The 23,362-nt window shown below is 49.7% G+C and overlaps 2 protein-coding genes across 3 annotated transcripts in view; one reads left to right on the top strand and one right to left on the bottom strand.

The window, feature by feature from the left end:
• The window catches only part of LOC144951398 (uncharacterized), a 493,651-nt gene that overhangs the window by 243,193 nt on the left and 227,096 nt on the right, over nt 1–23,362 (bottom strand). The window lies entirely within an intron of this gene.
• LOC144951350 (lariat debranching enzyme A-like) lies at nt 2,614–22,426 on the top strand. Of its 2 annotated transcripts, none has more exons than XM_078881566.1 (11): nt 2,614–2,675; nt 5,916–6,178; nt 7,914–8,038; nt 8,508–8,588; nt 12,504–12,589; nt 14,144–14,368; nt 15,867–15,947; nt 16,963–17,108; nt 18,666–18,923; nt 19,509–19,804; nt 21,381–22,426. In XM_078881566.1, exons 2-11 carry the CDS (start codon nt 5,982–5,984, stop codon nt 21,626–21,628), a joined length of 1,743 nt encoding a protein of 580 aa, XP_078737692.1. In that variant the 5' UTR covers nt 2,614–2,675; nt 5,916–5,981; the 3' UTR covers nt 21,629–22,426. The 2 variants fall into 2 exon arrangements, with proteins under 2 accessions (XP_078737692.1, XP_078737691.1); XM_078881565.1 differs by having other exon boundaries at nt 2,627–2,814.

Raw genomic sequence — 23,362 nt, 5'->3', positions numbered from 1 at the left:
TCGTGAGAATTATTTTATTATGTTCTATTTTTATTATTTTATTACTTCCCTTCTACGTGACTTTACCGAAAGAACCAAGAAGATACTTTCTTATTGGAATGGTTTTATTTTGTATTATTATAACCGTGTTTATTTTACTTAACAATTGTTCTATGTTTGATTGTTCATGCTACCTTCTTGAATATTCCCGCGACCACCGATCCCTGCGCAGTGCTGCCATCTGCAGCCGTGCCGGGTGGGTAGCGCGGTGCTGCGTTCAAAGTGGCCGTGTGTGTACCCGTGTTCTGTGTGTAGGTCGACTCAGCCTCAAATGAGTACCCGGTCAAATGCGCAAACATCGTCACTGGGGAGACAAAGGCGGCCGGGCGTGGTGCTGGCCACCCACCCCCTCGTGTGCCGTGCCGGCCTTCATAGGTGCTCGCTCGCAGCACTTGCCCCAATATTATGTCAAGGCTATATGGCGGGGGGGGGGATCTTTTATATTTATGCATATGGATACACACGTGTGTCCATCTGTGTGCTCGGCTCTTGTAATTCATCACTTTTGGAGGCATGGGTCCATTGTGTGACTCGCCCCGAACCAGATTATCACGGTTGGGCTACGTACGGTGCGAAAGAAGTTCAACATGCACACGTACAACCCCGCTGGGTTTGCGAGATGGTCAGACACACAGTACCGCACACGTAAAAACTGTAACCTTTTAAACATTTCCTAATCTTGGCATGAATAATGCCTTGGGAAAGATTGCCCATCCCCATCGGGTGCCATCGTGACGAGATGTTAACTATCTCGCCTGCTATGCAGGAGGTCGTGGGTTCGATCCCGACCCTGACGCCTGCTGTATATTTGAAGTTTGCGTGTCTCTCTCTCATCACAGTGGCTAGGAGATGTTAACTACCTCGGCTGGTATACAGGAGGTCGTGGGTTCGATCCCGACCCTATTGTCTAACGTGCGCTAAACTGCTGATGACACCCAGAAGGTCGAAACCGGCCCAGAGTTGGTTGTGTAAATAAATCCAAATCCAAATTCAACACGTATGTAATAGGCGACGTTTCAGGCAACGGTCCTTCTTCGTAGCACTTAAAAAGTGCCTTAAATAGGTGACGACGTCGACAGCACCTCCGGCACAGGTAAGTGGGAAGCAGCAGGTTAAATAATATACATAAATTATGTTAATGACAACGTGCAATATTATATTAAAGAACGTTATGTGTGTTCGCATGAATGCATTGTATATGGTGATGAATCAGGTCTTAAAATTACCTCACGATGCGTGGTGTAGATCAATCAATTATTATTTATTTAACGCGTCGAGAAGATTTGCGAGGAGAGTGGGAACACCTCCACATCAGTGGGACAAACGCGTGGAAGAAGGAAAATACGAATCATCACAATAATTACACTTAGTTAACAAAAAATACAATTGGTTAACAATAATTACACTTAGTTAACAAAACGTACAATTGGTTAACAATAATTACACTTAGTTAACAAAAAATACAATTGGTTAACAAAAATTACACTTAGGTAACAAAAAATACAATTGGTTAACAATAATTACACTTAGTTAACAAAAAATACAATTGGTTAACAATAATTACACTTAGTTAACAAAACGTACAATTGGTTAACAAAAATTACACTTAGTTAACAAAAAATACAATTGGTTAACAAAAATTACACTTAGGTAACAAAAAATACAATTGGTTAACAATAATTACACTTAGTTAACAAAAAATACAATTAGCTAACAGTAACTACACTTATCTTCTTGAAGGGAAATAATAAAATAATAAAAATAAAACGTAATAATAATTTTTTTTTATTATTTCCCTTCTACGTGACTTTACCGAAAGAACCAAGAAGACGAATCCCCGCAGTCACGAAAGCTTTAAATCGAAATTTAACTACACTTAGTTAATAATACTTACACTAGTTAACAAAAATACAACTAGTTAATAATTACACTTAGTTAACAATACTCACACTTAGTTTAAAAAGTAATGAAAAGCCTCTTCTTTTTGGTTCTTTCGGTAAAGTCACGTAGAAAGGAAATAATAAAATAATAAAAATATATTAAACAATAAAATTCTCACGACGTTTCGATTGCAACACAAGCAATCATCATCAGGTGTTCAAACCACGGCAAGAAATTTAAAGAAACAAAGTTATTGCTGTGGATTTCACACCTGAAGATGATTGCTTGTGTTGCAATCGAAACGTCGTGAGAATTTTATTGTTTTATATTTATATCATTTTATTATTTCCCTTCTCCGCGACTTTACCGAAAGAATCAATAATATAGCTAACAGTGACTGTTAGTTAACAATACTTACACTTAGTTAACAATTATTATTACACTTAGTTAACAAAAAAGAAAATTAGTTAACAATAATCACACTTAGTTAACAATAATTACACTCAGTTAACAAAATACAATTAGCTAACAATAATTACACTAGTTGACAAAAATTACACTTAGTTAACAAAAAAAGAAAATTAGTTAACAATAATCACGTATTGTTAAAAAAATAATAATAAAGCATCTTGGTTCGCGCCGCGGCCTCCAACCAATGGCAGGCCGTCGCTCGCGGTGACGTCACCGGCGGCGGGGGGGCGGAACGGGTCAGAGGTCACGGCTGGCGCGCGGGGCACGAGACCCACGTGAGCTAGGCGGGAGATTGAAGGCCTCAGGATTCTCTTTCTTTTAATTTTTAGTATTTTTTAAAAGACAATTGTCTCCCTTCACCCCTGCCCTCTGTCTCTCTCTCGTCTTCTCACACTGCTTCATCGACGGCTCGACACCCCCCCGGTATCTTCCGCGGTTCCTGCGGTGGTGGTGGGGAGCGGTGGTTCGCTATGAACCCGGCAAGCCGAATTCGATTCCCGCTCACGGCCAACACCCTGTGACGATTATCTGAACCGGTCCTGGGCTCTCCCCTAGGCCGACTCGGCCTCAAACGAGTACCCGGTGCGATGTGTAAACATCGCCACTGGGGGAGACAAAGGCGGTCGGGCGTGGTGCTGGCCACCCACCCCGTCGTGTGCCGTGCCGGCCTTTCATAGGTGCTCGCTAACAGCACTTGCCCCTACAGTCTGTTAAGGCTATACGGGGGATATTTATCTTTGTTGGGTGGTGGTGTGGGTCGTGGTGGTGTTAGTGTTGGTGGTGTGGGTGGTGGTGCTGCTGGTGGTGGTGCTGGTGGTGGTGCTGGTGGTGCTGGTGGTGCTGGTGGTGGTGCTGGTGGTGCTGGTGGTGGTGGTGCTGGTGGTGGTGCTGGTGGTGCTGGTAGTGCTGGTGGTGCTGGTGGTGCTGGTGGTGCTGGTGGTGGTGCTGGTGGTGCTGGTGGTGGTGGTGGTGCTGGTGGTGCTGGTGGTGGTGGTGCTGGTGGTGCTGGTGGTGGTGGTGCTGGTGGTGCTGGTGGTGCTGGTGGTGTTGGTGTGGGTGGTGGTGGTGGTTCTGGTGGTGGTGCTGGTGGTGGTTCTGGTGGTGCGGGTGGTGGTGCTGATGGTGGTGCTGGTGGTGGTGTGGGTGGTGGTTCTGGTGGTGTGGTGGAGCGGGTGGTGGTGCTGGTGGTGGTGTGCGTGGTGGTGTTGGTGTGGGTGGTGGTGCTGGTGGTGGTGCTGGTGGTGGTGCTGGTGGTGGTGCTGGTGGTGGTGTGCGTGGTGGTGTTGGTGTGGGTGGTGGTGCTGGTGGTGGTGCTGGTGGTGGTGCTGGTGGTGGTGCTGGTGGTGGTGGTGTGCGTGGTGGTGGTGGTGTGCGTGGTGGTGTGCGTGGTGGTGGTGTGCGTGGTGGTGGTGTGCGTGGTGGTGGTGGTGTTGGTGTGGGTGGTGGTTCTGGTGGTGTGGTGGTACGGGTGGTGGTGCTAGTGGTGTTGGTGTGAGTGGTGGCGGTGTGGGTGGTGGTGTGGGTGGTGGTGGTGTGGGTGATGTAGGTGGTGTGGGTGGTGGTGGTGTGCGTGGTGGTGGTGTGGGTGGTGGTGGTGTGGGTGGTGGTGGTGGTGTGGGTGGTGGTGCTGTGGGTGGTGGTGCTGTGGGTGGTGGTGTTGTGGGTGGTGGTGGTGTGGGTGGTGGTGGTGGTGTGGGTGGTGGTGTGGGTGGTGGTGGTGTGGGTGGTGGGTGGTGGTGTGGGTGGTGGTGTGGGTGGTGGGTGGTGGTGGTGGTGTGGGTGGTGGTGGTGTGGGTGGTGGGTGGTGGTGTGGGTGGTGGGTGGTGGTGTGGGTGGTGTAGGTGGTGTGGGTGGTGTAGGTGGTGTGGGTGGTGGTGGTGGGTCTTGCCTGTTGCCGGTCAGATTCGGGGGCCTTAAGTTCGGGCACTTGCAGGAACGGCGCGTCACCTGCTCTGATCAAAGTTAGTTTTTATTTTAGATTTGAAGCTTTCGTGACTGCAAGGAATCATATTCTTAGGTGTTTTCGGTAAAGTCACGTAGGTAAAACATCAAAATTAATGAAAATAAAATAAAACAAAAAAAAACCTAAGAATTAGTTTTTATTTCCCATACTGCAGTGCTATTGTTAGTATCGTCGCCATGCATAATAATGTGTTTTTTTGGGGGGGGGAGGGTTAGATCGTGTCGTAAGCCTCCGCCACCCGACACAACCTTAGCAAGATGTGAACACCCTTGCCTGGTATACAGCAGGTCGTGGGTGCGATCCCTGACCCTGACGCCTGCTGTGCGTTTGGAGTTTGCGTGTCTCCCCGTGGTTGTGTGGATTTTTTAAATCCTTTATATTAAGTTCGCTTGCTTGCTTGCTTAGGACTGTGCAAATCTTTCGGTCGTTTTTTAACCCACTTCCCGTGATCCAATCGAGCTGACATTTTCCACACAGACTCGTTGTGCTTGACAATTAATGTTTGTGAAAAAATTTTTCTCAAAAATGTTACACTTTTTAGGACAAAAATATTATATTTAATTACCAATTGCTTAATGGTGCAATGCAATCATCTGACCCATAGGTGGCAGCCATCTCAAGCCAGAGGACGAGAGGACTAGCCGCCACGCGTATAAAGGATTTATAGTGAAAAACTTTTTTTTACGGGTTATACTTGTTCCGGGTCCTCCCGTTCTCCCCGACCCCCGACCCACACCACATGTAGAAACACGCGTTTAGATTATTTGGATGCTGTCCATTTCCACACGATGATTAGCCACTAAGTTGAGCTATCATTTGTGATAGCCAGGCTTCTTAAAAAGTAATGCTATTTAGATCAGTGGGCCTTACCTGGTAAAACCTTTGTGTGTGTCTCCTGTTCAGCATACAATGTCACACTCCTCTGATATAGCTGCCAGGATGTCAGGTTTGGCCTGTGAGTATCCTATGTCAATTGAGAGGATTGAAAGTGCGGGCTTTTTTTGTCCACACTCCTCTTGGGTGGACACGGTTGGTTTATGAGTGGTTAATGGATTTGGCCTTACGAGGAATAACCCTCCAGAAGTTACCGGGATGCACCACGAGGAAGGTATAATGCATCCCCGTCTCTCGTGAAATCACAGAGCTTTTGACCAATCCGACCAAGATGGTCGTCATGAGAAGCACACCACATGGATAATCTTCTGAGATGCCCTGCAGCACCACGATGCTACTCAAGACTTGGCTTTGCCAACACCAGAAGCGGTGGCCTGTGCAGAATATTGGTAAAGGGCCGTCCGCATAGGTTGGACAGGAGACATGACGCGCAAGAAGAAGAAGAACCTGGTAAAAATTAAATGGTTGAGTTAGTTGATAAACTTTTTTTTTGTACCAGGTAAGGCCCATTGAGCTGTGTAGATCTTTTTCAGAAGTGACCCTGACAGTCACAAATGATGGCACAACGAAGCGGCGTATCACGTGAAAATGTATTGTCAGTCGCCAAATGCTCCAAAAATGCACGTTGAAAAACTCCTCTCTCTCTTCCACCGTGTGGCACTTGCAGACCTTCCCTGGCCCTTCGTCCTCCCCCCCCTCCGATCCTCCCGGCGCTGCCCTCAAGTCGCCGACCATGAAGATCGCCGTGGAAGGCTGCTGCCACGGCGAGTTGGACCGCATCTACGAGACGATCGCCTACCTGGAGAACCGCGAGGGCATCACGGTCGACCTGCTGCTCTGCTGTGGCGACTTCCAAGCCGTGCGCAATGAGGCCGACCTCAAGTGTGTCGCCGTGCCACCCAAGTACAGGCAAATGCAGACCTTCTACAAGTAAGCCTCGCTCCCCATTCGCCCGTCCCATCAGTTCGCTTCTCTAGCGTGGGGCCAGAGCGGAATTCGGGTTGCCCGACTACTGGAAGTGGAAAATGTTTTAGCTGGTAGCACCTCCGATTAGCACCGTCGGCTACGTAGGGTGCGAAAGATCTTCTTGGTTCTTTCGGTAAAGTCACGTAGAAGGGAAATAACTAAATAATAAAAATAAAACATAATAAAATAATTCTCACGACGTTTCGGCCACAACGCAAGCAGCCGTCATCAGGTGAAGAATGAAACACCACCAAGCTTGGAGCGTATATTTAAGCTGGGCTGGAGGGGGAAGAAGATGTTCAACATCCGTGCATACGTGCGTCAGTTTGTGTATACGGCTCGTACAAGTGCATTATGTTAAGACAATAATTGTTCAATGAGGTGAATGCGGCATTCATTTTCGTAGATTGAATGAAATTTGTAGAATTGCTGGGGTTTTAGTTGGTACCAGCAAGTAAAGTGTTTGATGTGGGCCTTTGCCTGAAACGTTGATCCTTTTTAAGCCAGTCTTATTGTTAAATGTGTTCAAATGTTTTGTTATTCATGCTTGTAAACCACTGCCAATGCAGCGTCACCAAATAATTTACTCTGAAGTAGGGCCATTGCTTGAAACGTCATCTTTGGTATGTTTTTTTAAGGCAGCGTTAATGATGAATGGTGATTTATGATGCTGTTGTTGCTTTTGCAGTGGCTTATTTATTTTGTTCAAGCGACGCATTCATACCTGTCGTTTGAGTTTGTGTAACACGTAGGCTTTCGCGATCAATATCATCCATAATAAGAGGTTTTTGGGTTACATTGTGTAATTATAAATGTGTCGTTAAACCCGCCACAACCCGACACAGCCCATTAACCATGTTTGTGTAATAAACAAAACGTGCCAATTCGTTACTAGTTCAGCACCACCGCTGTGTTGGAGAGTAAACCCACAAAATTTACAATTCGAGTACGACGTTTCGCCAGCAATTAAAACGAGCATCATCAGCCAGTTTTGGCGGACGGCCAGTCGTGACATGTTTTGTTTACTTGATAAATCTTACTAATTGGCTGTTTTGGGTGGTGCCGAATTTAACGACTCATTTATATTTTTCCAATCTATCCCAAAAGCCTCTTATTATGGATCATTTGAGTTTTCTTACCACTGTTCGATGTAAAGCTTTCGTGACTGCAGGGATTCATCTTCTTGGTTCTTTCGGTAAAGTCACGTAGAAGGGAAATAATAAAATAATAAAAATGAAACATAATAAAAAAATTTTATCTTGATTCTTTCGGTAAAGTCACGTAGAAAGGAAATAATAAAATAATAAAAATAAAACATCATAAAATATTTTTGTATTATGTCTTATTTTTTTTTATTATTTCCCTTCTACGTGACTTGACCGACAGAACCAAGAAGATTTCTTACCACTCTTAGTACTTTTCCCCTATCTTGCATTGCTCCAAAGTTGCTATTCAAGTGTTTGGTGTGCAAGAATATGTGGCTCAGGGTGACGCTTGTGACAATTCCACGCCACTTACCTGGTGAATAAATAAAGGCTTTCTTAGCCACTGTTCCTACGAACTACGAGTTTGTCTTAATCGCGTGTGTCTCCCGCACAGACTACAGGCCGTCAGCACTTGCCAATGTTTATTTCGGGTCCACCCGCCGTCTTTAACGCGTTCGCTGAAGTGACGCGGGCGTCTGCCTGTCGCTGTGCAGGTACTACTCTGGAGAAAAGAAAGCGCCGATCCTGACCGTATTCATTGGAGGAAACCACGAGGCTGCCAATCACTTACAAGAGTTGTCTTACGGAGGCTGGGTTGCACCCAACATATTCTATATGGGTAAGCTCGCATTGACCTCCGCGCTTAATGAGCATGCATTGGGTTGTCTTTTTTAAATCCTTTATATTAAGTTCACTTGCTTGCGCGCTTACGACCGTGCAAATCTTTCGGTCGTTTTTTTTACCCACTTCCCGTGATCCAATCGAGCTGACATTTTGCACACAGACTCGTTGTGCGTGACAATTAATTTTCGTGAAAAAAAAAATTCCAAAATTTTCCACTTTTTAGGATTTTTTTTTTTCATATTTAATTTAAAATACCAATGTGATCAAAATGAAACTCTTACTCAAGAAAAACAGAAATGAATTATAAAATAATGCCATGCATATAAAGGATTTATAGTGAAAAACTTAGTTTTTACGAGTTAATTTTTTTGACTTACTGAGTTGGATGTGTGGGTTTTCGTATGTCAAGAAGAGCTCGGGGGTGTAAAGCACGTGCTCCTTCGTTGCGTTGTGTTCCATTGCAGGCTACGCAGGCGTGGTGCGCTATGGTGGTTTGAGGATAGGTGGCCTCTCCGGGATATACAAGCAGCACGATTACTGGAAAGGTGCGCCGGGGGTCACTTGCCTGCGGTCACCCGTTGTGGCTGCAGCGATTTTCACATTTAAATGCCAAAACGTGAAACATCCCGCAAACTACATAAAGGATTTTCCGGTCCGTTAACTCCGTTGTTGTCCAGGACTGACGGTGTGCAAAGGGGTAGAACACACTAGTTTGTTCTAGATTTGAAGCTTTCGTGACTGCAAGGATTCATATTCTTAGGTTTTTTCGGTAAAGTCACGTAGGTAAAACATTAAAATTAATAAAATAAAAATCACGACGTTTCGGAGGCAACACAAGCTTCCGTCTTCAATGTTTTACCCACGTGACTTTACCGAAAAAAACCTAAGAATATGAACACTAGTTTGTTATAACACTCATTCTTAAGGATTATTGCAATTGTTTATGATTTTATAAAAAAAATTATGCAAATGTTTTTAAGTTAAGTGTACTCTCACTTTTTCACACTCTCACCTGGTTCAGTCTCTCACCTGGTTCAGTCTCTCACCTGTCCAGACTCTCACCTGGTTCAGTCTCTCACCTGGTTCAGTCTCTCACCTGTTCAGTCTCTCACCTGGTTCAGTCTCTCACCTGGTTCAGTCTCTCACCTGTCCAGACTCTCACCTGGTTCAGTCTCTCACCTGGTTCAGTCTCTCACCTGGTTCAGTCTCTCACCTGTTCAGTCTCTCACCTGGTTCAGTCTCTCACCTGGTTCAGTCTCTCACCTGTCCAGACTCTCACCTGGTTCAGTCTCTCACCTGGTTCAGTCTCTCACCTGTTCAGTCTCTCACCTGGTTCAGTCTCTCACCTGGTTCAGTCTCTCACCTGTCCAGACTCTCACCTGGTTCAGTCTCTCACCTGGTTCAGTCTCTCACCTGGTTCAGTCTCTCACCTGTTCAGTCTCTCACCTGGTTCAGTCTCTCACCTGGTTCAGTCTCTCACCTGGTTCAGTCTCTCACCTGGTTCAGTCTCTCACCTGGTTCAGTCTCTCACCTGTCCAGACTCTCACCTGGTTCAGTCTCTCACCTGTCCAGACTCTCACCTGGTTCAGTCTCTCACCTGGTTCAGTCTCTCACCTGTTCAGTTTCTCACCTGGTTCAGTCTCTCAACTGGTCCAGTCTCTCACCTGTCCAGACTCTCACCTGGTTCAGTCTCTCACCTGTCCAGACTCTCACCTGGTTCAGTCTCTCACCTGTCCAGACTCTCACCTGGTTCAGTCTCTCACCTGGTTCAGTCTCTCACCTGTCCAGACTCTCACCTGGTTCAGTCTCTCACCTGGTTCAGTCTCTCACCTGTTCAGTCTCTCACCTGGTTCAGTCTCTCACCTGTCCAGACTCTCACCTGGTTCAGTCTCTCACCTGGTTCAGTCTCTCACCTGTTCAGTCTCTCACCTGGTTCAGTCTCTCAACTGGTCCAGTCTCTCACCTGTCCAGACTCTCACCTTGTTCAGTCTCTCACCTGTACAGTCTCTCACCTGGTTCAGTCTCTCACCTGGTTCAGTCTCTCACCTGGTTCAGTCTCTCACCTGTTCAGTCTCTCACCTGGTTCAGTCTCTCACCTGGTTCAGTCTCTCACCTGGTTCAGTCTCTCACCTGTCCAGACTCTCACCTGGTTCAGTCTCTCACCTGGTTCAGTCTCTCACCTGTCCAGACTCTCACCTGGTTCAGTCTCTCACCTGTCCAGTCTCTCACCTGGTTCAGTCTCTCAACTGGTCCAGTCTCTCACCTGTCCAGACTCTCACCTGGTTCAGTCTCTCACCTGGTTCAGTCTCTCACCTGTTCAGTCTCTCACCTGGTTCAGTCTCTCACCTGGTTCAGTCTCTCACCTGGTTCAGTCTCTCACCTGTCCAGACTCTCACCTGGTTCAGTCTCTCACCTGGTTCAGTCTCTCACCTGTTCAGTCTCTCACCTGGTTCAGTCTCTCACCTGGTTCAGTCTCTCACCTGGTTCAGTCTCTCACCTGTCCAGACTCTCACCTGGTTCAGTCTCTCACCTGGTTCAGTCTCTCACCTGTCCAGACTCTCACCTGGTTCAGTCTCTCACCTGTCCAGTCTCTCACCTGGTTCAGTCTCTCAACTGGTCCAGTCTCTCACCTGTCCAGACTCTCACCTGGTTCAGTCTCTCACCTGGTTCAGTCTCTCACCTGTTCAGTCTCTCACCTGGTTCAGTCTCTCAACTGGTCCAGTCTCTCACCTGTCCAGACTCTCACCTGGTTCAGTCTCTCACCTGTCCAGTCTCTCACCTGGTTCAGTCTCTCAACTGGTCCAGTCTCTCACCTGTCCAGACTCTCACCTGGTTCAGTCTCTCACCTGGTTCAGTCTCTCACCTGTTCAGTCTCTCACCTGGTTCAGTCTCTCAACTGGTCCAGTCTCTCACCTGTCCAGACTCTCACCTGGTTCAGTCTCTCACCTGGTTCAGTCTCTCACCTGGTTCAGTCTCTCACCTGTTCAGTCTCTCACCTGGTTCAGTCTCTCACCTGGTTCAGTCTCTCACCTGTTCAGTCTCTCACCTGGTTCAGTCTCTCAACTGGTCCAGTCTCTCACCTGTCCAGACTCTCACCTGGTTCAGTCTCTCACCTGTACAGTCTCTCACCTGGTTCAGTCTCTCACCTGGTTCAGTCTCTCACCTGTCCAGGATCTCACCTGGTTCAGTCTCTCACCTGGTTCAGTCTCTCACCTGGTCCAGTCTCTCACCTGTCCAGACTCTCACCTGGTTCAGTCTCTCACCTGGTTCAGTCTCTCACCTGTTTCAGTCTCTCACCTGGTTCAGTCTCTCACCTGGTTCAGTCTCTCATCTGTCCAGGCTGACACGGAAGTTTGAGGCTGTGGTTGACCTCACCCCGAGTTCACAATCAAACATTGCGTCCGATTCATGAAATCCGCGCGCGTTGTAGATTGTATTTACTATGAAGCTTGAGCTTTGCAACTCTCCCTCCCCCTCTGATGATATTGTCACGTTCATGGTAAATAGGGCGTTATCGTAAACCAGTTTTTGCTGACGTTTGCTGCGAACGGGGAGAAACTCATCGGACACAGAGGTGCATGCGGACTGGTTTTAGACCCAACAGTAAAGTCAGTTTGACACGTAGTAGGCTTTCACGACCAATGTTATTCACCTTAAAGGTTTTTTGGGTTTGATCGCTTCGTGTGTAAATGTGTCGTAACCCTCCACATCCCGACACAGCCAAGTAAGGTTTGTCACGTCAGCAAAACGCTCCAATTAGTTACCACTTGAGCCCACCGGTGTGTTGGAGAGTAAATCCGCAGTGTTTGCAACTTGAGTAGTACGACGTTTCGCCAGCAATTACATCCAGCATCGCAGGGACAGAATAGCGAAGCGATCCGCCTGCAACAAAACGGTCGCCACGTTGTTTTTTATTCGCAAAATAGGACGGTGCTAAAACTCGGGCAGACATTGGTAAGATTCGTTTGCCATCCTTCGGCAGTGCCTAAGACGAACAGGTTACCCCTGACGCATTCGACAGGAGTAGGCGGTCATGGCTTTACCGTACTGGTGATTTCTAATAAGGGTGAAACCGGTATCAAATTTGCCTCTTCGTCCCGCTGCTCCCCATAGTGACACGGCCACAATTTCCACTCTCCGTGTTGACCTGAAACAAGGATTGGGGCAGGCGTCACAGATGCGGTTTCGTGATATCACGCGGACACACAGGGCTCGCACGGAAGTGTACTTATGCACTTTGTAAATTTGTGTTTAACGACTTGCTTACCTTTTCCTCTGCTTTTCACTCCCTATCGCAGTTTGCGTTGTTGTTGTCGTTGTAAATTTGCCGAAAGAACCAAGAAGATGAATCCCTGCAGTCACGAAAGCTTTAAATCGAAATTCTTAGAGTTTGTCGTGCGCTTAACCCCTTACGCCCGCCCCCCCACGTATTATCTCACCCGCCCCTGTTTGCGCTGTAGGTCACTTTGAAAGTCCTCCCTACAACCAGAACACTTTGCGGAGCGCCTACCACGTGCGCAACTTTGACGTCTTCAGGTTAAAGCAGGCAAGTGCCTTCTTGTGCACGTTGACGCTGCGCTGTGGCATACAGCGGTGCGCCGGGACACGGCACTGTTTCACCGCGCACACGCCGTGACACGGAGCGCCGTGACGCCGTGCCGTGTAGCCGCGCACACGCCGTGACACGGAGCGCCGTGACGCCGCGCTCGTGTCAACACTGGCCGTTCAACGGCGAGTCTGAAACGTCAATCGAAATCGCTTCAAATGTCTCGCGGTACGCGCCGACTGATGGCGGGCGTGCCGCGGCTTCGCTGCGATACCGAAATGCAACGGCCTCGCTGATCTCGGCACGGAGCTGTGGACCATCGTCACGCGAACTCCGGTCATCCCCGTGGCTCAGAGGTCGCAAACGGGTTTTGACTCCGTACCCGTACCCGTACCCGGCCGCACCAGGGTCGCAAACGGGTACCCGTACCCGGCCGTACCCGTACCCTACCCGTACCCGGCATGGGTACGGGTAGGGTACGGGTATCGGGTACCCGATTGCGACCTCTGGGATGAAGCCATGTTGCAGGTGCGGGTGGGTTGATTCTAGGAACTTGAATTGTGAGAAGAGACAAGACGTTGGGAAATGAGTGACAAACGGTTACTCACCAGTGACTCACGGCCTACCCGTACCCGGCCGCACCAGGGTCGCAAACGGGTTCCCGTACCCGGCCGGGTACGGGTAGCAGGGTATTGGGTAGGGTACGGGTATCGGGTACCCGGTTGCGACCTCTGCCGTGGCGGTGGCTTTTGGCTCGACCACCGAACAAAGATTGCGGTCACCGCATCGCGCTGCGCTTTCAGACTCGCTTCCGTGGCCGTCTGGAACGCTCTTCCTTCCGGAGAGTAGGAAGCCGGAAGCCACTAGAGCTCTGCACTTTTCTTTAGAACTGCTTTTTGTGTTTCGATTTAAAGCTTTCGTGACTGCAGGGATTCATCTTCTTTCGGTAAAGTCACGTAGAAGGGAAATAATAAAAATTAACGTAATTAAATATAATTATCACGACGTTTCATTGGAGCGCTGTCTTTCAGACAGCTCTGTCTTCAACTGAGGACTGCTGCTTGTGTTGTGGCCGAAACGTCGTGAGAATTTAATCTTATTATGTTTTATTATTTTATTATTTTCCTTCTACGTGACTTTACCGAAAGAACCAAGAAGATGCTATTCGTGTGTTTAGTTTATTGTCCTTCCCTCGCACCTCCGATTCGCGCCGTTGGCTACGTCGCGCTCAAAAGAAGTTTCAACGTACGCACATACACGCATGTATCAGAATTATAATATTAATGTCCAGTATTAATACTATTAATGTGCAGTATTTCACAGGTGTCCAGTAACATGCAACAGCGCATCCGAAACGTCGATTGAAAATCGCTTCCAAACGGCCCACCACGTCGCTCGCCGTATAATTGCGGCACAGTTCTACTACGACCGCGAAGTCGACCGCCCGTTTCCCGCCTTTCCTTTTGGAGCGCAGCCTTCAGCCGCCCGTCGCGTTCGGTAACCCCCCCCTTCCCTCGCCCGCCCCCCCCACCCTCCCGTCTCGCCCCAGCGCAGCTGCGTCTCCCTCTCGACGTCTTCATGTCGCACGACTGGCCACGCGGCATCTACCGCTACGGCCGCTCCGAGGAGCTTGTGCGGCGCAAGCGACACTTCCAGAACGAGGTGGAGACCAACACGCTGGGCAGCCCCGCGGCCGCCGAGCTGCTGCACCACCTGCGGCCCACGTACTGGTTCTCGGCGCACCTCCACGTCAAGTTCGCCGCCTTCGTCGAGCACAAGGTGCGTCGCTCCCACTTTCATCCGCGTGCGGTGCCGCGTGATTTTCACCAAACTGAAACGGTCGTTGTCTTACGGGCGACACGCTGTTGCCCGTGTCCCGTGCTCGACGTGTCTTGTCGGTGAACTGTTTCGTGTCCGAAGCTTTTCTCTCGGTCGAGTGAAGTGCCCCGTAAGAGTTCCCCGGTTAAAGCTGCGGTTCTTCACCTTCACTGCGGACTTGCAGTAAAGGTGAAGAACCACTCTCACTGCCCTTTGACTGTCACTGCCCGTAGACTTTCACTGCCATAGACTCTCACTGCCCATAGACTTTCACTGCCATAGACTCTCACTGCCCATATACTTTCATTGCCATAGACTCTCACTGCCCATAGACTCTCACTGCCATAGACTCTCACTGCCCATAGACTCTCACTGCCCATAGACTCAACACTACCCATAGATTCACACTGCCCATAGACTCAACACTGCCCATAGACTCTCACTGCCCATAGACTCTCACTGCCCATAGACTCACACTGCCCATAGACTCAACACTGCCCATAGACTCAACACTGCCCATAGACTCAACACTGTCCATAGACTCAACACTTCCCATAGACTCACACTGCCCATAGACTCAACACTGCCCATAGACTCTCACTGCCCATAGACTCACTGTCATAGACTCACGTTGCCCATAGAATTTCACTGCCCATAGACTCTCACTGTCCATAGACTTTCACTGCCCATAGACTCAACACTGCCCATAGATTCACACTGCCCATAGACTCTCACTGCCCATAGACTCACACTACCCATAGACTCACACTGCCCATAGACTCTCACTGTCCATAGACTCACACTGCCCATAGACTCAACACTGCCCATATCACTCACACTGCCCATAGACTCACACTGCCCATCGACTCAACACTGCCCATAGACTCGCACTGCCCATAGACTCACACTGCCCATAGACTCAACACTGCCCATAGACTCACACTGCCCATAGACTCACACTGCCCATAGACTCACACTGCCCATCGACTCAACACTGCCCATAGACTCACACTGCCCATAGACTCACACTGCCCATAGACTCAACACTGCCCATAGACTCTCACTGCCCATAGACTCACACTACCCATAGACTCAACACTACCCATAGACTCTCACTGCCCATAGACTCTCACTGCCCATAGACTCTCACTGCCCATAGACTCACACTGCCCATAGATTAGTGGTGCTTAAACTTTACCGCAAGCTTGCACCCCTTTGCTTCTGAATTATAAAAAAAAATGTAATGTTAGTAGATGCGTAGGGTTTGATGAAACAAAGTAATTGTACTTGCGTGCCCCGTGTTTAATTTGTGCTTTCGATAGTTAACCTTCTAAAACCAAAACATCTGGTCATGCCTTGCTACCCCCCCGAAAGGGGCGTCTCACCCCCGGGTTCAGAGCCCCTGGGTTTAAAAGTGACGTTCACAGATCATATTTTTATTCTCCCCCCACCCCTCTAGAAAAAGGAAGGGGAGGACGCCGTGAAGACGACGCGCTTCTTGGCGCTGGACAAATGCCTTCCTCAGCGGGAGTTTTTACAGGTGGGGTCCCCTCCCCGTCCTCCGCCGAGATTTTACGGCGAGACCGCTGGGCGGTAGCGTCGGCTGCTGCTGCTGCTGTTGAGTAACGTTGAACTTGTAAAATTTCTTTATTTAAGGGGTGCCGTGGTGGCGAGATGTTAACTTCCTCGCCTGGTATGCAGATGGCCGGGCGTTCGATCCCGACCCAGACGCCTGTTGTTATATGGACTCTAGATTTCAATCTAGATTTGAAGTTTCCGTGACTGGAGTTTTCGTGTGTCTCTCTCATCATCATCATCATCACGGTGGCTAGTAGATGTTAACTACCTCGCCTGGTATGAAGGAGGTTTGTGAGTTCGATCTCTACCCTGACGCCTGCTGCTGTATATTTGAAGTTTGCGTGTCTCTCTCTCTCCCCGTGGTCGCGTGGAATTTGTTTCCGGGTCCTCTCGTTTTTCCCTCCACGTTTAGAATCGACTGCACGCGTTTAGACTGTTTTGATTATTTTGCTGCTATAAATGTTCAAGTGATAGGCCACTTTGTTGAGCTATCATTTGTGAAATTTCGATTTAAAGCTTTCGTGACTGCAGGGATTCATCTTCTTGGTTCTTTCGGTAAAGTCACGTAGAAGGGAAATAATAAAATATTAAAAATATAATAAAATTCAATTCTCACGACGTTTCGGCCACAACGCAAGCAGCCGTCCTCAGGTGAAGAACAGGTCTGTCGGAGAGACAGCGTCTGAATGTACTACTTGTGAAATGCCCGTGCATTATGCAGGTAGGGGTAGCGTTATGTTTTATTTTGTATTATTTTATTATTTCCAATCTACGTGACTTTACCGAAAGAACCAAGAAGATGAATCCCTGCAGTCACGAAAGCTTTACATCGAACTTTTGTTTTTAGTTTTGGTCGTGCCAATTTTAACGCGAGCGACTTTGCACGAGGGGGAAAACCTCGTGCCGGCTTCGCAAGAACAACAACAACAAAAACAACAACAACAACAAAACCTAAAGCCCCCCCCCCCTTCACTCAGGTGCTGGACGTCCCCCACTCCGGGGAGGGGCCCCTGCAGCTAGAGTGGGACCCCGAGTGGTTGGCCATCCTGCAGGCCACCAACCACCTGGTGAGCGCAACGCCGGAAAAGCAACACGTGCCTGAGAACAAGAGCTTGCACGAACGGTACGAACCATGGGGGGGTGGGGTGGGGCGGGCGGGGGGTGGGGGTGGGGTGGGGTGGGGCGAGCTGGGGGGTGGGGCGGGCGGGGGGGGCGGGCGAGGGGGTGGGGGTGGGGTGGGGCGAGCTGGGGGGTGGGGCGGGCGGGGGGGGCGGGCGAGGGGGTGGGGGTGGGGTGGGGCGAGCTGGGGGGTGGGGCGGGCGGGGGGGGGTATCCTCATCATCTGCAGTAGGACTCGTCTTGACGAGCACCCCTGTTAACGACTAATTGCCTAACGACGAGAGCCCAGTGTGTGGTGTAGTGTGTAATGTAGTGTAGAGTGGTGTGTAGTGTATAGTAGTGTGGTGTATAGTGGTGTAGTGTATAGTGTTGTAGTGTGTAGTGTTGTAGTGTGTAGTGTAGTGTATAGTGGTGTAGTGTATAGTGTTGTAGTGTGTAGTGTAGTGTATAGTAGTGTAGTGTATAGTGGTGTTGTGTATAGTGGTGTCGTGTATAGTAGTGTAGTGTAACTCCAAATTTACAGCAGCAGGCGTCAGGGTCGCGATCGAACCCACGACCTCCTGTATACCAGGCGAGGTAGTTAACATCTCCTAGCCACCGCAGGCCAGTGTAGCCGGTTGCGAGGGGAAGTATTGTTTGCGACAAGTCCTCACATAACGCGTTGGTGTTCAGACTACGCGGTGTTCACGCCATGCGGTGTTCACACTACAATGCATTTTCGCAGCAACGCGGGTTCTAGCATAACGCGGGACGCGTGCCGTTATAACGCGGGACGCGTGCCGTCAATAAATATATTAATGTGTCGTTAAACCCGTGTAGTGTATAGTGTAGTGTATAGTAGTGTAGTGTATAGTGTAGTGTATAGTGTAGTGTATAGTAGTGTAGTGTATAGTGTAGTAGTGATGTGTATAGTAGTGTAGTGTATAGTAGTGTATAGTGTAGTAAACTAGTACAGCACTAACCGGTTGTGTGTTGGAGAGCCAAGCCACAACATTTACAATCTTGAGTGTACGACGTTTCGCCAGTAATTACAACCAGCTTTATCAGGCGGACAGCCAGATTTGTGGAGAAGTTCCTCCTGTAGTAATGTGTGCATAGACCACAATACCTGCAGTCATAATGCAAACAAAAAACATAACTCTGATCATGTATGCACTGTCCTTGAAGTTGATTGGTCCACACCCGAGACAGCTTTCCTTAGAGCCTAGTCTCACATGGGTTGGACAGTGAATACATTATCAGAGTTATGTTTTTTGTTTGCATTATGACTGCAGGTATTGTGGTCTATGCAAAAATGACTCCTTGTAAAAAAGGTGTCAGTTTTGTTGCCAGATAGAAGGGTAAAAAAACAATTATATTTTTTACTGGCAAATGAGGTTCCAATGGTGAAGTTCCTCCTGTTACTCTTTACGCGTCTTTCCCCTTGCCGGCGGCACTTTTCGGGGGAACGCATCTGCTGCTACTACCGGCGTGTTGAAACGACCACTTACCACGACAAAAAACACACTCTTCCGTTCTCTACCCCCCCCCACGGCCGCTGTCGTCGCCACCGCCACGCCAGCTGGGACTACAGCGTGTCGGAGGAGGAGGTGAGGATGTTGGCGGAGACTCTCGGCGATGGTCTGCGGGTCGCCGAGAACTTCTTGCCGACCGTGCCGGCCTACGACCCGCAGCGGCCCCACAACGGACGCGAGGCCGCCCACAGCCCCAACCCGCAAACCACGGAGCTCTGCGGACGCCTGGGCCTTGTCGACCCTTACGCGATGGTGGGCGCCGGCGGCGGGGACGAGGGCAGCCCCTTCAGCAGCACGCCCAGGCGGTGAGAGACGCCGCACGACGCGGGTGGGGCGGGCAAAACCGACTGCCCCCTTCCACCCCGCCCCGTCCGCCGTACTGTTTGGGTGCCGCGCTAGCGAGGCGTCGACTGCCGAGCCTGGCGCGCAGGAGGCCGTCGTGGGTTCGATCCCGACCCCTGACGACGCCCGTTGTGTATTTGCGTGAGGTTTGCGTGTCTCTCTCTCTCCCCGTGGTCACGTGGTTTTTTTCCGAGTCCTCCGTGTTTGTTTTTCCCCTCCACATTTAGCGGAACGTGGGTTCGATCCCGACCCCTGACGACGCCCATTGTGTATTTGTGTGAGGTTTGCGTGTCTCTCTCTCCCCGTGGTCACGTGGATTTTCTCCGAGTCCTACGTTTTTGTTTTTCCCTTCCACATTTAGCGGATCCGCGGGTTCGATCCCGACCCCTGACCACGCCCGTTGTGTATTTGCGTGAGGTCCGCGTGTCTCTCTCTCTCTCAGCCCATGGCCGCGTGCATTTTTCTTTCGGGTCTCGTGCAGCGCCTGTTTGCTCGTCAATCGAGAGGCGCTTTGCTGAGTCCCTTCACACGGGAATTGCCGCCCCTAGGCTCAGCGCTTCGTGGCGCCAGGAGGACGCCGCCTTCTCCCCGGACCCGCCGAGCGACTACTCGGCAGACACGTCCGGCCTCTCCTCCTCGTCGGTGAACCCCGACGAGATACCGCTCGACGACGATGAAGAGGACGACGACGATGACGACGATGACGATGAGGAGAAGGAGGAGAAGGTGGAGGAGAAGGTGGAGGAGAAGGTGGAGGAGAAGGAGGAGGATGATTGTACCGTGCGAGTCCATCACGGCCACAGTGACGCTGACGTCGGCGGTTCAAGTAGCCCCGGGGAAGACGGTGAGGCCCCGCCGGGTGATTGCGTCGTCTTTGGAGGCGAGGCCCCCCAAACTTGTCCGGCGCGTCACGTTAAGCGGGGGGGGGCCCTGTGCTCCGACGTTTTGGGGACCCGGGGGGTTGGTAAATCGCACGAGCGTGCGTGGCCCAGGAGGTGGATCTTTCACCGAGCTGTGTCCCTGGGACTCGTGTGGACGAGAGGGTTCGCCCCGGGTGTTTTGCGTTGAGATCGACTCTCAAACTGAGAACATTAAATTAACAAATAAAGCTCGAGGCGCAAGAGAGACACGGGAGATGCATTTGGACGGAGATGATGGTTTTGAAAGACATCTAAGACATTGGGATCTCATGATTGTGAATTCTGTAATCAGAATAAGTGAGGGAGCCATGAGGTCGCACTCAGAGGAGCACGATCAGAACGATAAGACGGCATCATAAAGCGTCGTTTGGCATCGTGCACATCGCTGTCGGGAGCCCATACCACAACTCTGTTAAAATGAGAACCCTCCTGTCAACGACTAATCGCTTAACGACGGGCATCAATAAAGCCCAATGTGTAGTATATAGTGTAGTGTATGGCAGTGTAGTTTATAGTGGTGTGTGTAGTAGTGTAGTGTGTAGTGTATAGTAGTGTAGTGTATAGTAGTGTAGAGTATAGTGGTGTAGTGTATAGTGGTATAGAGTATAGTGGTGTAGTGTATAGTGGTATAGAGTATAGTGGTATAGAGTATAGTGGTGTAGTGTATAGTGGTGTAGTGTATAGTGGTGTAGTGTATAGTGGTGTAGTGTATAGTGGTATAGAGTATAGTGGTGTAGTGTATAGTGGTATAGAGTATAGTGGTGTAGTGTATAGTGGTGTAGTGTATAGTGGTATAGAGTATAGTGGTATAGAGTATAGTGGTGTAGTGTATAGTGGTATAGTGTATAGTGGTATAGAGTATAGTGGTATAGAGTATAGTGGTATAGAGTATAGTGGTATAGAGTATAGTGGTGTAGTGTATAGTGGTGTAGTGTATAGTGGTATAGAGTATAGTGGTATAGAGTATAGTGGTATAGTGTATAGTGGTATAGAGTATAGTGGTATAGAGTATAGTGGTATAGAGTATAGTGGTATAGAGTATAGTGGTATAGAGTATAGTGGTGTAGTGTATAGTGGTGTAGTGTATAGTGGTATAGAGTATAGTGGTGTAGTGTATAGTGGTATAGAGTATAGTGGTATAGAGTATAGTGGTGTAGTGTATAGTGGTGTAGTGTATAGTGGTGTAGTGTATAGTGGTATAGAGTATAGTGGTGTAGTGTATAGTGGTATAGAGTATAGTGGTATAGAGTATAGTGGTGTAGTGTATAGTAGTGTAGTGTATAGTGGTGTAGTGTATAGTGGTGTAGAGTATAGTAGTGTAGTCTGAAACACTCCGTGTGTGTTGCCTGAAACACTCCGTGTGCGTTGCCTGAAACACTCTGTGTGCGTTGCCTGAAACACTCCGTGTGCGTTGCCTGAAACACTCCGTGCGCGTTGTCTGAAACACTCCGTGCGGTGCCCCGCCCCTCCCCTCCTACCATCCTCTCATCTCAAAAAAAGGGGTCAACAAAGATGATTCTACGGAGGCTGCGGAGAAGCAGCAGCAGCAGCAGCAGGGCACCCAGGGCGACGTGGCCCTCGCGACCTCCCCGGCCGGCAGCCAGGCCCCGTCGTGCAAGCGGACGCCCGAGCAGGCCCAAGCGCCGACGGCCGCCACTGAGGGGGCGAGCGGCGTCAAAAAGATCAAACGGCGGAACCAAAGTATTTACACGGCGGCCGGGGACGATGACGCCGACGGCAAGAACTGATTTTTCCCGCCGGTTGCGATGACCCACGGCCAGAGGTCGCAACCGGGTACCCGATACCCGGCTACCCGTACCCGGCCAGGTACGGGTACAGGTACCCGTTTGTGACCCTGGTGCGGCCGGATACGGGTAGGCCGTGAGTCACTGGTGAGTAACCGTTTGTCACTCATTTCGGGTAGGGTACGGGTAGGGAACGGGTACCCGTTTGCGACCCTGGTGCGGCCGGGTACGGTTACGGGTAAGGAATCAAAACCCGTTTGCGACCTCTGCCCATCGCCGCAGCCGCAACCGCCACCAGTCGATCGCCGGCCGTGTGTTTTTGGCGTCCAGTGGTGTGTTGTTATTATTATTATTATTTTATTTTTTTAAACCCTCTTCGGGACGTTTCTTCGGCGATCGTTGGTCTCGTGTTTACAACGTCCCCGCCATACGGAAGAAATTATTTTTTATTGCGTTACCACGCCGCACGGCGGTACCGTGCGTGTGCGGTGGGGGGAATGGTGGGGGTGGGTGAGGGTTGTGTAGTTTGTTAGCGCGCCGCGCCGCAAACCCACCGAGTTCGATTCCCGCTCTCACTGCCACCAACGCCCACCGGTGACGATTGTCTGAACCTGGTTCTGGGCCTCCCCCTAGGTCGACTCGGCCTCAAATGAGTACCTTGGCGCGGTGTGCAGTCAACATCGCCGATCGGGAGGCAAAGGCGGCCTAGCGTGGTGCTGGCCACTGCCTCCGTGTGCCGTGCCGGCCTTCATCGGTGCGTCACGCTAACAGCACTTGCCCCATGAGTCTGTATAGGCTATACGGGGGGGTGGGGAGCGGGGAGCAGGGAGGGGTGGTCTTGGTGGGGGGTAGTGGGGGTGGAGAGGGAGGAGGGCGTTTTATTTGACGTGTGGCATTTGCGTCAGGCCACGGAGCGTGTCTTGGGTCTCGGTGTGAGAATTGGCGGCGCGACTCCTCATTAAAAAGCGCACCCCTCAGTTTTTCTATAGTTTTACTTGTGGATCCACCAGCAAATTGTGTCTTGTGTCTGCAAGACACAAGACAAGCGAATATACGCCACGTAGTCTGCGGGTATTTTTCTTTTTTAACCGAGTAGTCTTGTGCCGGGGGAGTGAGACGATCACAATCTTTTATTTTCAATTTTTGTCCCGAAGAAAGCCGACGGTGAACTCTTTGAAGCTGTTTTTTTCGCAGATGCTTCAGCTTTCATTTGCGACCTGAATATCGCAAATGGAAGCTCAACGAAGTGGCTTATCGCATGGATATTTATAAGCAGCCAAATACTCTTAAACGCACGTCGATTGTGAATGTGGAGGGAAAAACTGGAGGACCCGGAGAAAAAACCACGCGACCACGCGCGTTGTTGATGCTTAATGTTGGAAAGGAAAAACTGGAGGATCCCAGAGAAAAATCGACATATATATACAATCGTCAGGGTAGGGATCGAACCCACGACCTCCTGCGTACCAGGCGAGGTAGTTAACATCTAGCCACTGTGATGATGATGAGAAAGAGACACGCAAACTCCAATTATACAGCAGCAGGCGTCAGGGTCGGGATCGAACCCATGCCCTCCTGCATACCAGGCGAGGCAGTTAACATCTCCTAGCCACTGTGATGATGATGAGAAAGAGACACGCAAACTCCAATTATACAGCAGCAGGCGTCAGGGTCGGGATCGAACCCACGCCCTCCTGTATACTAGGCGAAGTTGTTAACATCTTGAACGGACGTCAT

Source organism: Lampetra fluviatilis, chromosome 62 (genome assembly GCF_964198595.1).
Source record: "Lampetra fluviatilis chromosome 62, kcLamFluv1.1, whole genome shotgun sequence".
Lineage (NCBI taxonomy): Eukaryota > Metazoa > Chordata > Hyperoartia > Petromyzontiformes > Petromyzontidae > Lampetra > Lampetra fluviatilis.
Note: the sequence above shows the minus strand (reverse complement) of the source record. Positions and strands in the feature narration are given on the sequence as shown.

What these genes read in the sequence shown, in the direction of transcription:
- LOC144951350 (XM_078881566.1), top strand. Translation starts at nt 5,982, where the DNA reads ATGAAGATCGCCGTGGAAGGCTGCTGCCACGGCGAGTTGGACCGCATC. An exon ending in CAAATGCAGACCTTCTACAA is followed by an intron (nt 6,179 to 7,913) that starts GTAAGCCTCGCT and finishes GTCGCTGTGCAG; the next exon opens with GTACTACTCTGGAGAAAAGA. An exon ending in CTCAGCGGGAGTTTTTACAG is followed by an intron (nt 15,948 to 16,962) that starts GTGGGGTCCCCT and finishes CCCTTCACTCAG; the next exon opens with GTGCTGGACGTCCCCCACTC.